The sequence below is a fragment of the Chenopodium quinoa genome, unplaced genomic scaffold, assembly GCF_001683475.1.
Source record: "Chenopodium quinoa cultivar QQ74 unplaced genomic scaffold, ASM168347v1, whole genome shotgun sequence".
Lineage (NCBI taxonomy): Eukaryota > Viridiplantae > Streptophyta > Magnoliopsida > Caryophyllales > Amaranthaceae > Chenopodium > Chenopodium quinoa.
In genome coordinates this window covers 582,994-596,229 of record NW_018743066.1, presented here as the reverse complement: position 1 = coordinate 596,229, position 13,236 = coordinate 582,994, and the positions used below count along the sequence as shown (strand labels likewise).

General features: G+C 35.4%; 2 protein-coding genes across 3 annotated transcripts; both read left to right on the top strand.

Annotated features, from left to right (window-relative positions):
- Positions 1 to 856: 856 nt before the first annotated feature.
- On the top strand, positions 857 to 6,048 carry LOC110731235 (thymidine kinase a-like). 2 transcript variants are annotated; one of them, XM_021911078.1, is made up of 4 exons: positions 924 to 1,604; positions 4,642 to 4,786; positions 5,009 to 5,130; positions 5,495 to 6,048. In XM_021911078.1, exons 1-4 carry the CDS (start codon positions 1,279 to 1,281, stop codon positions 5,736 to 5,738), a joined length of 837 nt encoding a protein of 278 aa, XP_021766770.1. In that variant the 5' UTR covers positions 924 to 1,278; the 3' UTR covers positions 5,739 to 6,048. The 2 variants fall into 2 exon arrangements, 1 of the variants encoding a protein (XP_021766770.1); XR_002513271.1 differs by lacking the exons at positions 5,009 to 5,130; positions 5,495 to 6,048 and adding an exon at positions 2,624 to 4,014 and having other exon boundaries at positions 857 to 1,604; positions 4,642 to 4,726.
- A 749-nt stretch (positions 6,049 to 6,797) lies between these two features.
- LOC110731231 (pentatricopeptide repeat-containing protein At5g64320, mitochondrial-like) lies at positions 6,798 to 12,509 on the top strand. The gene is made up of 4 exons (XM_021911074.1): positions 6,798 to 9,730; positions 11,197 to 11,271; positions 11,559 to 11,914; positions 12,010 to 12,509. The coding sequence occupies exon 1, from the start codon at positions 7,062 to 7,064 to the stop codon at positions 9,273 to 9,275; it is 2,214 nt and encodes a 737-aa protein (XP_021766766.1). The 5' UTR covers positions 6,798 to 7,061; the 3' UTR covers positions 9,276 to 9,730; positions 11,197 to 11,271; positions 11,559 to 11,914; positions 12,010 to 12,509.
- Positions 12,510 to 13,236: the final 727 nt, after the last annotated feature.

Sequence of the window (13,236 nt, the reverse complement as noted above, 5' to 3'; positions counted from 1 at the left end):
CCGCCTGTAGCTTATTACCCATTTTGATCATGAATGTATATCTTGTTAATTAGCCTGTTAACACAATTGTTAAATATAAATGGGTATTATCAAATGATATGATTATGATGATTAATACGCGGTATGTATAATTAATGGATAGGTAAAAATTATGAGTCATGTGTTTATTATTCATTGTCTTGATTGGTTTGGTTGTTCATTAAAAAAATTACCATGCATGTATATATATGGCAGTATATGTTATTGGTGTAATAGATCAAATAACAAAAGTGTAGATCAATTGGTAAAATGGTAAGTCATTTGCACTCTAAGCGATAGGTTGCAAGTTTTAAGTCTAAATATTTATATTGACCAGCAACTACTCGACTAGTTCAATTCAATTACAATATAATATTGTCAATAGGAGTGGTTGCTTCTTGCTTCATTTTGATGCTTTTAAGGACATACAATCAATTTGACATTTTGGCAATTATGCCAAATTGCACATCATACAAATTGTTTTTTCCCTCACATAGGAGTGATAGGTCAATAACAGGTTTACTGTAAAATAATAACATGCTCGTATTATGTTTATTTATAATCCAACTTATAATAATACTTTGTACTTTGTATCACTTTTAGTAACCGTACCCTTGCACAATCAATTTGTTTTTAATTGGATTCGATCTCAATGTTTAGAAAACCAAATCAAAGCACAAATCATACGAATTATTTGTTAGAAACCTAAATCAAACCATGATTCTAAAACCACGATACCAAACCCAAACCACATCCTAATATCTAATACTATGTACGAGTATGTAAATAAAATGAATTAGTTTTAAGAAGAAAGCTAAAAGGCTCTAAAAACCAACTTGAAATCATACTTAATTTTCTTAAACAAAATTTCTCACAAATATCAATTAACAATCAAAGATTATTTCTTTTCGCTAGGGATAATCTCGTGCATTAGCACAAGTACATCATGATATCTTTGAATATATAACCTGACAATTGAATGTCAATTGACAATCAATCAAATTAATTAATTAATTACTTCAACCAAATTTTTTTCTCCATTATTTTTTCTTTACTAGGGTTTTAAGGTCTAGTTTGGAGGGAAAGAAAAGAAGAAAAAAGAAAAAAAAAAAAACTCCTTAAACCCTTTTTCCTATCCAAATTTCTGCAACTCACTCTCTTTCTCTCTCTAAAACCTCTCATCTTCAAACTCCATAGCCATGTCTAAGCTCTAAGCTTTAAGCTCAGTTTCTCTCTCCTCCTCCCCAGAAAATTCTGGGGATGTTATACCCTTCTTTACCTAAAATGAAATCCCTAATTTCGCCCAAAACTTTCTCTCTCCTCCCTAAATCATCACCTTCCTTCCAATTCTATTTTCGGCGCCCTTTTTTCCTCCATAAAACCCCTAATTTTCTCTCTCCTCTTCCACCCTTTTCCCCAATGTTGCGTACTCTTCGTTGTTACGCTTCTTCCTCTCACCAAACGCAGCAGCATCCTTCGCCGCCGCCGTCGTCTTCCGGTGAAATTCATGTTATTGTGGGCCCCATGTTCGCCGGAAAAACCACCTCCCTTCTTCGCCGTATCCAATCAGAGTGCAGCAATGGCAGGTTATTCCCTGATGATTTTTTAAATTATATTTTAAAATCAATTTTTATCATGATATATGCTTGAAATGTTAATTAGGGATTTAGGGATTAATTGTTTGGTTAATTTTCCTGGTGCTAATGTCTTCATCTTAATTACTTATTTAAGACTTATGAAGTACTTCATATTACGTTACTGGGTTGCAAATTGTCTGGTAGAATTTTTGTTGCTTGTACTTTGTGAAGTATTATTAATTGTATGCTATGTTATGCGGAGTATGGTTTATGTGATAGAGTATTGTTTAATTATTATGATTATGGCCACCCTTGTCGTCTCGACTCTCGAAATGGTTGTTACATACGTACATTATCTCGACTTCTCATAATTAAGGATATATAGGACTTTGTTTAAAGACGCTTGGTAATAGATGTATCATTTTACACCCTTTACATTATACATTATTATTAATTGTATATTGCGTGATACATTCATAAACTTTTACTCCCTTTGCCTCACTGTAATGAGCCACATTTTTGTTAGAGGTCGTTTTCGAGGAATTGGGTTGGGGGTATCATAATTATCCTTGATAAAGTATACAATTGTCAGGAACGAGCATCTTATTACAGAGTATGATAGTTTTGCCTTACACATAGTAATAGTAGTATGGGAAATTTATGATTCAACTCACTAGATATGCTTAGTATATCGGAACATCCTGAAATAGAAATATGCCCTTCTAAACTTAGTATGGAGTAGTACATTAGCTTTTTAGATGAAATGCCAGGAATGTAAGTGAAGCATATGTAGCTTGTTATAAGTGAACATTAAAAGTAGGATTGTATAAAGCACCATATTTAGAAAAAAAATTAATAAACATTCTTTTGGGCTGGCCTAGAAGAGAAGTAGCGACATTTCATCCTGGAACAGCCTCCTCAGAATGCAGCAGTGTTGTTTAAGCTTGTTGTCATCCCTAGTTGTCTAGAAAAAACTGAGAGTGTAGTTTCAGCTGCTGGATATTGTTGTCACGGTTAGTATCTCCCAGTTTTCAGGCTGCACAAGTCAAGAGCTCTTCCCTAGTGTTGGATAAAACATTGAAGGACCTTTGTTACTCTGGAAGATTGATGGAGGCAATTGGGCTACTGTGCCGTTCTGAAGCAATTGTGGACTGGCACACTTATTCTCTTTTGCTGCAAGAATGTATACATGGAGGGACATATGAGTGGGGTAAATTAATTCATGCCCATATGGTTATTGTTGGGTTTACTCTCAATGAATACCTGAAGACCAAATTGTTGATTTTGTACTCTAAGGCAGGGAAGTTGGGGACTGCCTGCATTCTCTTTGATGAATTGCTAGAGAAGAGCTTAATTTCTTGGAATGCAATGATTGCAGGGTATGTACAGAAAAGCATGGAAGATGTGGGATTGAGTCTGTATCACAAGATGAGGCATATTGGTGTGACTCCAGATCAATTTACCTTTTCATCTGTGTTCAGAGCATGTGCCTCACTGGCGATGCTGGAACAGGGAAGACAAGCCCATGGTGTCATGGTAAAATGTGGAATTGGGAAAAATGTTGTTGTTAATAGTGCACTCATGGATATGTATTTCAAATGCAGCTGTTTAACTGATGGACATCAGGTGTTCGTTAAATCTTCTGATAAGAATGTAATTACTTGGACCGCCCTCATGTCTGGATACGGACACAATGGAAGGACTGGTGAGGTTTTGGATCTCTTTGACAAAATGATAAAAGAAGGTCTGAGACCTAATTACGTCACCTTCCTTGCTGTTCTTTCTGCTTGTAGCCATAGAGGTCTTGTTGATGAAGGTTGGAAATATTTTTTACTAATGAAGAATGACTATGGGATCCAACCTCATAAAAAACATTATGCTGCTATGGTTGATCTTTTAGGGCGTGCTGGGAGGTTAGAAGAGGCTTATAATTTTATTAATAGCTCACCATGTAAGGAAAATTCTGTGGTCTGGGGTTCTTTGCTTGGAGCTTGTCGTCTTCATGGTAATGTTAAGCTGCTGAAATTATCAGCAATGAAATTTTTTGAGTTGGAGCCTGAAAATGCAGGAAAATATGTTGTTTTATCCCATACTTTTGCCTCCCATGCAATGTGGGAAAATGTGGCTGAGGTTTGGGGTTTGATGAGAGACTTTGGGGTGAAAAAAGATCCTGGATATAGTAGAATTGAGCTCCAAAAGGAAGTCCATTTCTTCTACAAGAGTGACAACACACACAAAGATACTAAAGATATATATGAAATGCTTAAAGTTTTGACTTGTGCACTAATGGACAGTGATTACATTCTAGACTTAAGTTTTGAGTAATATTAGTTGTACAACTATCAAGATTTTCAAGTCTCAGAATTGGTGATATCATTAAAGGGTTGCTTTGCTGGTTGTATGTGAGCAATCTAAACATGTAAGATAATTACCTTTTCTCTCTTGTTTTGCTCATATTTTTCATTTCAGCCAACTTACAATGACCTCTGAGTATATCTCATGTTTTCAAAGCAAATCACTTGGATGCTATGCCCAACAACTCTTCTGTATCCTTGAAAACTTTTGCAAGAATGGAATCTCAACTATTAAGGTTAGGTTAAAAATGTTATGAGGATGAGATATAGAATTCTTGAGCCTTTGGAACCTCCTCTACTAGTCTCTCCCCTCCCCCCCCACCCCCCCCCCCCCTCTTTTTTTTTTTTCCCTCTCTTTCATTCTCCTTTCCCAAAAAGTGAAGGGTAGTCAAAGCAATTTTGTAGAGCATTAGAGCTGTATAAGAACTGAAATCTAATCATTCAAGAAGTCAAGAAATCTCCTAATATATATTAATACCTTTTTCCTACTGAAATCTGAGCACCGTATCTTAGAATGGCATATCATTACTGACCTAAATACTAACATCTTTTTATTCTCTGCCCATAGTTTCATTGAGTTTGAGCTAATATTTTGCTGTTCTGAAATTTTCTTGCCTTGGATTTTTTAAGTTTCGGCATTCAGGATGAATGGAACACTAAAGTGCTCCTTTTCTGTGTTATCTGTGAAACAGGAAAGTGGCTCTGATAAAATCAAATAAAGACACGAGATATGAACTCAATTCAATTGTCACTCATGATGGAGAAAAATGTCCATGCTTAGCTTTACATGACTTGTCATCGTTCAAACAGAAATTTGGCTCAATTGCTTATGATGAGGTTAGAATTATCTTTTTTGTGCATTTGGGTTTATCACCGGGAAATCGCAACATAAAAGATTAGTTTCTCTGCAATATATTTGACTTTTCATTTACATGCTCACTGTAGAAGCTTAGGTAGCCGGTGATTAAGTGGGTTTGTAAATTTGTGCAGCATATGCTAACCCATTTTTGCATATGTTTTAATTTCCATGTTGACAATTCCTAACAAGTGTATCTGCAGCTAGATGTGATCGGTATTGATGAAGCACAATTTTTCGAGGATCTATACGACTTCTGCCAGAAAGCTGCCGACCATGATGGCAAGACCATTATAGTTGCCGGGCTAGATGGTGATTACTTGAGGTACTAATCTAATCATTTCCTCATCAATCCTATAGGGTATAGCATCTGGATCCTAGTGTATAACTTAGGAGTGACTGTGTGAGGTTTTTCTTGATCCATTACTCTACAGTCTACTACACCCAGTTGCCTGTTTGATGTCATGTGCCCCTAATTTAATTTGCTATACAAGTATCAAGGCATATGTTTTGGAAATAAATCTTAGTTTGTCTAAATCTTAAGTGCATCAAGAATAAATTTTTACTGCTTGATCTACTTTCTCTATCTGGAAATAAATCTTAGTGTATCCTAGAAAGCTGTCATTCCCTATGATTTAGATATGAAAATGGTACGTGGAAACTTGCAGCTGATGTCAGTTCTGTTGCAGGAGGAGCTTTGGTTCTGTGCTCAGTATAATACCACTGGCAGACTCAGTGACTAAGCTCACTGCTAGATGTGAGTTGTGTGGCAAACCTGCCTCTTTCACATTGAGGAAAACTGATGAAAAACAGACTGAGCTGATTGGTGGAGCTGAAGTCTACATGCCTGTGTGCAGGCAGCATTTTGTTAGTGGGCAGGTCGTCATTGAAGCTGCAAGATCGTTTCTGCAACAAAAGGTTCAGTGTGGATAGCGAGGTTGTTAGGATTAGGATTTTAATTTATTTTTTCTGATTCAATTTCCATTTATTATGGAGGGGTTTTTAGGACCATATCTTAAATTAGATCGAGGGATGCCAAATTCTATCCCTTACCATGGTTTTGTAAAAAATGCTAGAGCTTCTCAAAGTTGCTTTTAAATCTGATTCGATATCAAGAGGATTTTAGTTGTACCATCTTAAGTACATGTTCACAAAGTAGCGAATATCTTGTATTATTAAGAATTGCACCACGGTTTAGTCTCATTCTTCTTTTAGTTTCTTGTTGAGTGATCTTTAACTACCACTCTACCACTGATGATTCTATATTGTATGATTTATATCCATCCTGTCTAATTCAGTAATAAATTTCTTGTCACATTACTTGTAGTTGAGCATAGTTGCTCTTAAAGATATGTAATATGACTTTAATACACAGTTACACTCATATGACATACAATTAGTGGTTGAGAAGGAAATGCCCCATTAAAAAAATCATAGGTAAAGCATTGACCATACCTCTCTTATAAATGATGTATCCTAAAGATTACGTATATATCACCACCTTAAGCTTTGTTCTTTTCGGATCATATATTGTTGCACATAAATTAATTTTGTATTAAAATATTTTTTTCGATTAAGCTTTAACATATTTTTTTTTTTCAATAAAACTTAACTTTGCTTAATGCTCATACTTATTTATAAGTTGAGAAGTAATGCTTTGGTTAAAGTTTTAAGATTGTCCCCTTGAATTGAATCAAATATCGTGTCTAAAATTAATTTCCGTCTATATCTTTGAAAGGAACATGAAAGTTCGATTTTTTTTTATTTTAATCAACATTGTAACGTAGCTTATTTCATTGTGATAGTGCGAAGTTTTAGAGAACCTACGAGAACAATTACTCATCAATACATCATATTATGTAGTAAACCTATATTTATTGGAGCATATTGTTTTAACTTTTAAAATTTGACAATAAAATTTCCAAATTGGTTTGTTTACTCCTTACTCGAATTACTAACCTACATACTTGCATGCATTTTGCGATTACAGCCTTTTATTTTTTTCTTTCAAAAATTATAGGCCAAATTACCAAGAAAAGGATAATAATCTCAAACCGGTGTCGTTTAATTGTTTAGGAGCCTATTTTCAATTGCGCTGTATCCTTCACTCCCATTCCCATGCTCTCTCTTCTTCCTTTGCTGCCTGGCGCTCAAACCGCCATATTTATTCTTTCAATTTATCTGCAAGGTACACTATTTTCTCTCTCCTAACTCCTTTCATTTTTCTTCCAATTATCTGGGAAATTTTTAGTTGTTATGTTAAGAAGACCAAAGATTAGAGCTTATGTGACCCAAAAGCTCCAATCTTTGTCTAAAAATCCCAGTTTTTCATTTTGTTCATCTGGGTCTCCTTCAAATTCTTCTTCTTTTGATGATGATGATAATATTAGTTGTAATAAATTAATTGTTAAGAACTTTAATCAAAATGGGCATTCTAATTCTGAGACTACTGATTGGGAGAAATTACTTAAACCCTATGGCATTGAAGATCTTCAGAAATCACTCAATTTTCTTACACCAATTAGACTGTGTAAATTGATTGAGCTTCCTATTGATGTGCCCACTTCGATCGAGCTCTTCGAATGGGCCGGTACCCAGAAAGGGTATTCCCATTCATTTGATGTGTTTTATGCTTTGATTAGTAAACTTGGTGCTGTTTCTGAGTTTAAGGAGATAGATAGGTTATTGTTGCAAATGAAAGATGAGGGGATTGTTTTTAGAGAGTCCCTTTTTATGTTGATTATGAGGTGTTATGGAAAGGCTGGATTGCCTGGACAAGCCACTAGGTTGTTGTTGGATATGAGGAATGATTATGGTTTCGAGCCGACCTTTAAGTCTTATAATGTTGTCTTGGAAATTTTGGTTGCTGGGAATTGTCACGAGGTTGCTCCCAATGTGTTTTATGATATGTTGAATAGGGGTCTTTCCCCAACTGCGTTTACCTTTGGTGTCGTGATGAAAGCTTTCTGTAAGGCTAATAAGGTGGACACTGCATGGTCGCTTCTTAGGGACATGACCAAGTATGGGTGTGTCCCCAATTCGGTCATCTATCAGACGCTTATTCATGCTTTGTCCAAGGTTAATCGCATAAATGATGCATTGACCCTTTTGGAAGAGATGATTTTGATGGGATGTATCCCTGATGTTGAAACATTTAATGATGTCATTCATGGTCTCTGTAAGGTTAGTCGTATTCATGAGGCAGCTAAGTTGGTTGATCGGATGCTTGCTCGAGGTTTCACCCCAAATGCAGTGACTTATGGGTTTTTGATGAATGGACTGTGCAGAGCTGGACAAGTCAGTGAAGCAAGGGCTCTATTAGGTAAAGTTCCTGAGCCTAATACCGTGCTGTTTAATACCTTGATAAACGGGTATGTAGTTATTGGAAAACTTGATGAAGCCAAAGCTATTGTCCAAGAGAACATGGCGGGTTCTAGATGTGCACCAGATATATACACATATAACATACTTATCCGAGGCTTTTGCAAAGAGGGTTTTCTAGGGTCAGCTTCTGAACTTGTGGAAGAGATGGAACGTAAAGGATATGAGCTAAATGTCACTACGTACACTACATTAATTGATGGTTTCTGTAAGAAAGGTAAACTCAAGGAAGCTAGTTTAGTCCGGGATCAGATGTCTGCCAAGGGGCTCAGCCTGAATACTGCAGGGTACAACAGCATTATAAGTGCCTACTGCAGAGAGGAGAACGTACATGAGGCTTTCAGAACATATGCCAAAATGTCAGTAAATGGATGTAAACCTGACATATATACATTTAATTCTCTAATATATGGGCTATGCAAGGTTGATGAAATGGAAGAGGCTTTGAAGTTATACCAAGATATGATACTGGAAGGAGTGATTGCCAATTCCATTACTTTCAACACATTAATCCATGCTTATTTGAGAAAAGGATCTACAGAAAACGCACTTAAGCTTGTACATGATATGTTATTTAGAGGGTTGCCTCTTGACGTAATCACTTACAATGGCTTAATAAAGGCTCTGTGTCAGGGTGGGGCTGTGGAAAAAGCTTTAGAGTTATTTGAGGATATGATTCGAAAAGGAGTCAAGCTTAGCATTATTACATGTAATATACTAATCAATGGCCTTTGTCGGACAGGAAAGGTACAAAATGCACTGGACTTTTTAAGAGAGGTGATTTATAGAGGCTTGACACCAGATATAGTAACTTATAATAGCTTGATCAATGGTTTGTGCAGAACAGAACACATCCAAGAGGCTGTTAACCTCTATGAGCGGTTACAAGCTGAAGGAATTGCCCCTGATCCTATCACTTACAACACTTTGATTAACTGGCATTGTAAACTTGGCATGTCAAATGATGCCTTGATGCTTCTATATAGAGGCCTGGAGAATGGTTTTGTCCCCAATTCTATCACATGGTATATCTTAATAAAAAATTTCGCTCGCATGGAATGGAGGGATGTGATTCTGGCTGTCTCTTGATCTAGGCTACAAGGAAGTTTCATATCTGTGCAAGTTTCTCCCATATGCTTGAGGATATTGCAAGGGAGCTATGACTTTCGTTCTTTTAATTGGCCGGGATCTTTGCTTGGTAATTTATCACCTTTCATCTGATCAATAGGGAAGAAGCAGCAATCGTACAAAATGTACAAAAGGCGTTTGAAACATGTTTTAATAGTTTGGCAGTGTAGATTCGATGTTTAATTTTTTCACGGTGGTAATGCTGGTGCAATGTGCCCCTGGTCTACAAAGTTGCATTTGGACCATGATAGAGAGGGTACTATGAAATTGCTGCTGATTATTTCTGTGGGATTCCTATTTTCAATTGAGTTTTTATATTTTAATTCAACTCGTGGTCACGTACATGGATTTGTGAAAGGACGCAAATTGAACAAGATGTATCAAATTTGGAAGCTGATCTTATGAGGTTTTTGACTGTACGTCTTGTTATCAATATCTAAGTCTTCATTTTTTTTTCTCCTCTCTTTTGTTTGCTTTTATGTGTTTTTTTAAGCATACTTAATGCCCAAATAGTACCATTACTTGGCAAAGAGAAATAATGTGTTTGTTCCCACATTTCCATATTTTCTTAGTAGTTATAATGATATGCATTTTTTTTTCCCCGGGGAGGGGGTATGTATGCCTGTATGGGACAAGAATAAGTTGTTTGTTGACTGGTTTTATGAGTTTGAGCTTACACCGTTGCTATAAATATCATTTTAAAATCCCACAGAGTTAAGCTTATAATTTATGAATTAGTCTTTGACTCTGTCAATAACGATGCTATCAATTTGGCACATGTTTCTGTCCAGTCTAGGTTACATAGCTGCATGTTGTTAAAATTCACTCATATATTGGAGTAGGCTGGGGTTGGAAGAGTGTAACTGGTGAGAAAGTATGTCACCATGCTATAGTTAAGCCAATAAAATATGGTTTAGAAATTCTGTTGGACTTGTGTAGAGTCTGGGATGGTGAAATTAGGTTCTTTGTCCAAGTTGCATGCTCACATTCAAAGTACAATGTGAAATAGATAAATTATTGTACAAATATTACTACATTGGGTACATATAATGTATTTTGCATTTTCAAAGTGATCTGAAATTGAGACCTGGCCCAGTAAGTCAGTATCATATGTAAGTTCTGCCTTTAAAGTTAAAACGATTAAGTCAATCTAGGAGTTTGCTGAATGTCTGAACTATTTTATTCTCCCTTGTGTATCTGTTGGATTAACATAGAACTTACCCTGCTGGACACATGGTGAAGGCTTGGTAAATTGTTGAAAAAAATGCCACTTAGCAGACTAAATGAAAATGATAATGTTGTGTATGGTAGTATGTTTGAAGCATGATCGTGGCTTCTATGTGTGTCAATTTTCCATCCTTTTTTTCTTTCTTTCTTTCTTTCTTTCAGAACTGAGCTCGACTTGGCTGTTTCCTTTTCTCACTAAATACTGTTTACGTGAAAATATTATTTTTGAGTGAAACTCTAGAATAGAGGACTGAGTATACTAAATTGAACAGTGGGAAAAAACTTCTTAGGCAAATCAAACATGAGATTGCAAAAATTCAAAGAGGACTGTATATTGCAGTATCTGCTGTGAAGAAGTTTCTTCCTTACTTTTTCCTATGCTTATTTTTACTTTTTTTTTTTTTTTTGATGTTTTCTGACGCCTAAGAAAAAGTTTCAAGATAACTCTTTTTTTGATTTGTTACAAATTATACTCTCAAGTCAAAAACTCAAATATGATTGCAGCAGAATCACAGCTTTAAAATTTATGAAAGACGAGTTTCTCTTAGGTCATATCCTAGTTATGTTAAATTTTATGATAAAGAAGCTTTGCAAGATTTGCCTTCTCATTATTGCACTGCTATTTATTGACATTAGTTTCTGCTGCTTGTTTCAGGGAGACAAGGGAGTACATTGGAGAAGGTTTGGTTCTTGATGTCATCAAACTATCAAAGAGATATTCATGAAGAAGGTTGTTTATATGAATGTTAGTTTATAATAAAATGCAAAGTCACTGAAATTTATTCTAGTTAAATGTTTGATCACGATGAATGGAAAATCAAAATAGTGGGCACACTGAAACTTTCTCAAATTGGAATTTATGTCTTCTGCCACCTAAGGCCCTGGTTTCAATCTAGGTTGCATTTATGACAATCTCACACTCCCTTGATCTCAAATTAGTCATGTGTTCATAAATTTTGTGTTTATTTTCACCTTAGTGTTGTTTGTCTGACCTGTGCAAAGTGGACAAAAATGCAGGTCATCAGGGGGAAAAATAATCAGTACGCTTATGAACAGGCACTCAACAAACTACGCCATTGTTGTGAAGTGTCTCTGACTCTCTGTGTTTATTGTGAGTAGTATTAAATTAACCGAGATTTAAGTATGCTTGGTATCTAGGATTTGCTGTGCTGTCAGTTTAAAGCTTTCTCCCTTGTAAAGCTGAATTCATGGCTTTTAGAGAAGGGTTCAACCGTTCAAGATTATCAGAGAAAATGGAGGGATGCTGCTTTCTTGAAGATAAATCCGGGTGTGAATGTTACTTGGGCCTGAGGGTTAATGCAAGAGTTTATGCAGCTGGAACCAGAAAATTGCTTTAATGAACTGATTCTGCGGTAAAAATTAGACATTTTGACCTGCTTGCTAAGACTAGTATGTTTAACAGGTATGAAACTTGCCTATTGAATATATATTCATGTTTGGTTTGCAGGTTAATTGAATTGTGCTATTTAATTGTTATCCGCAAATGCAAAGAAGATGATCAAAGAGGATTGGGTAAATGGATTCTTCGACATACATTCACCCATAGAGCATAAAGGCTCTTTCAAGCAGTGGAATATGCAACAACTGAAATCAAACCTATATCTGAAATGATCAAGGAGTTGAAGTTTTTCAGACAACAAAGCCTATACCTTTCTCGTGTATTCTTTTGCGTAATGTGTACTTCAAACATTTTACTCCAGCATTTTATTAATGCTTAGAGTTATAATTACAGCTGGCAATCATTTTGCTTTCGATTTTCATATGGCCAAAATATGCAAGATCTCTTGAGTGGTAGTGAACTTGCAGAAATTTTGGTTGTTGAATTATGGTTACTTGTTACTGATGACAATATAAGAATAAGAATTTACTTCAATTGTGAGTTGTCGTGTCCATCTCATAAAGTGCTTAATGGTGAAAGGTGGGCTTTCCTTTTCTTCTTCCATTTGGTTTTTGTATTTGTTGGGTGAAATTGTGAAACTCATATTCAGTTTATTGAAATTCTCTCACAAGTAAATAATCTTTTCTTTTTCGTAGTATAATCTCTAAAATGCACGAAATTTATGTGCATATGAGAAAACGCTTGTTAAGAATACGTGTGAGGTTTTACTAGTGGATAAAGAAGAGGAGGATGATTAATTGATTAACATCTGTTTAAATTGATATAGAAAAATTACAATGATGGAAGAATAATTCCAATTACTTTAGGCTTAGAAAAGAGATTCTCATTAAAGTTGTGGTTGATAGAATCTTAACCTATTTATATGGTGGATGAACTTATTGATGAAATTCACTCATTAAGAACAAGGCTGGGGAATTTTGGGTCAAGAAAGGAATGTTTAGTCAAGATATAATGAATTTACCAAACCCTCGAGGCTAAGAAAGTGTAGTTATATGTTTAAGAGTAGTCTGTTCATGTAAAATTTACGAATACAAACTATACTAATATTTCAAAGTGTATTTCTCTCATAATAACCTATGCAACTCCTTCCATCAATCATTGGTGAACTAACTCAAAAAAATGTTGTTCAAATTTTCTTTGTAGGTTTTTTCAAATTTAGTTGAATCGACATCCCATAATAAACTTAATCTAGATGAACAAGTTCATTTGCTTCTCTTTTATGACTATCTAAGTGTGTAATTCAATATATATGTCTTACAAGCTCCCCCTCTCATC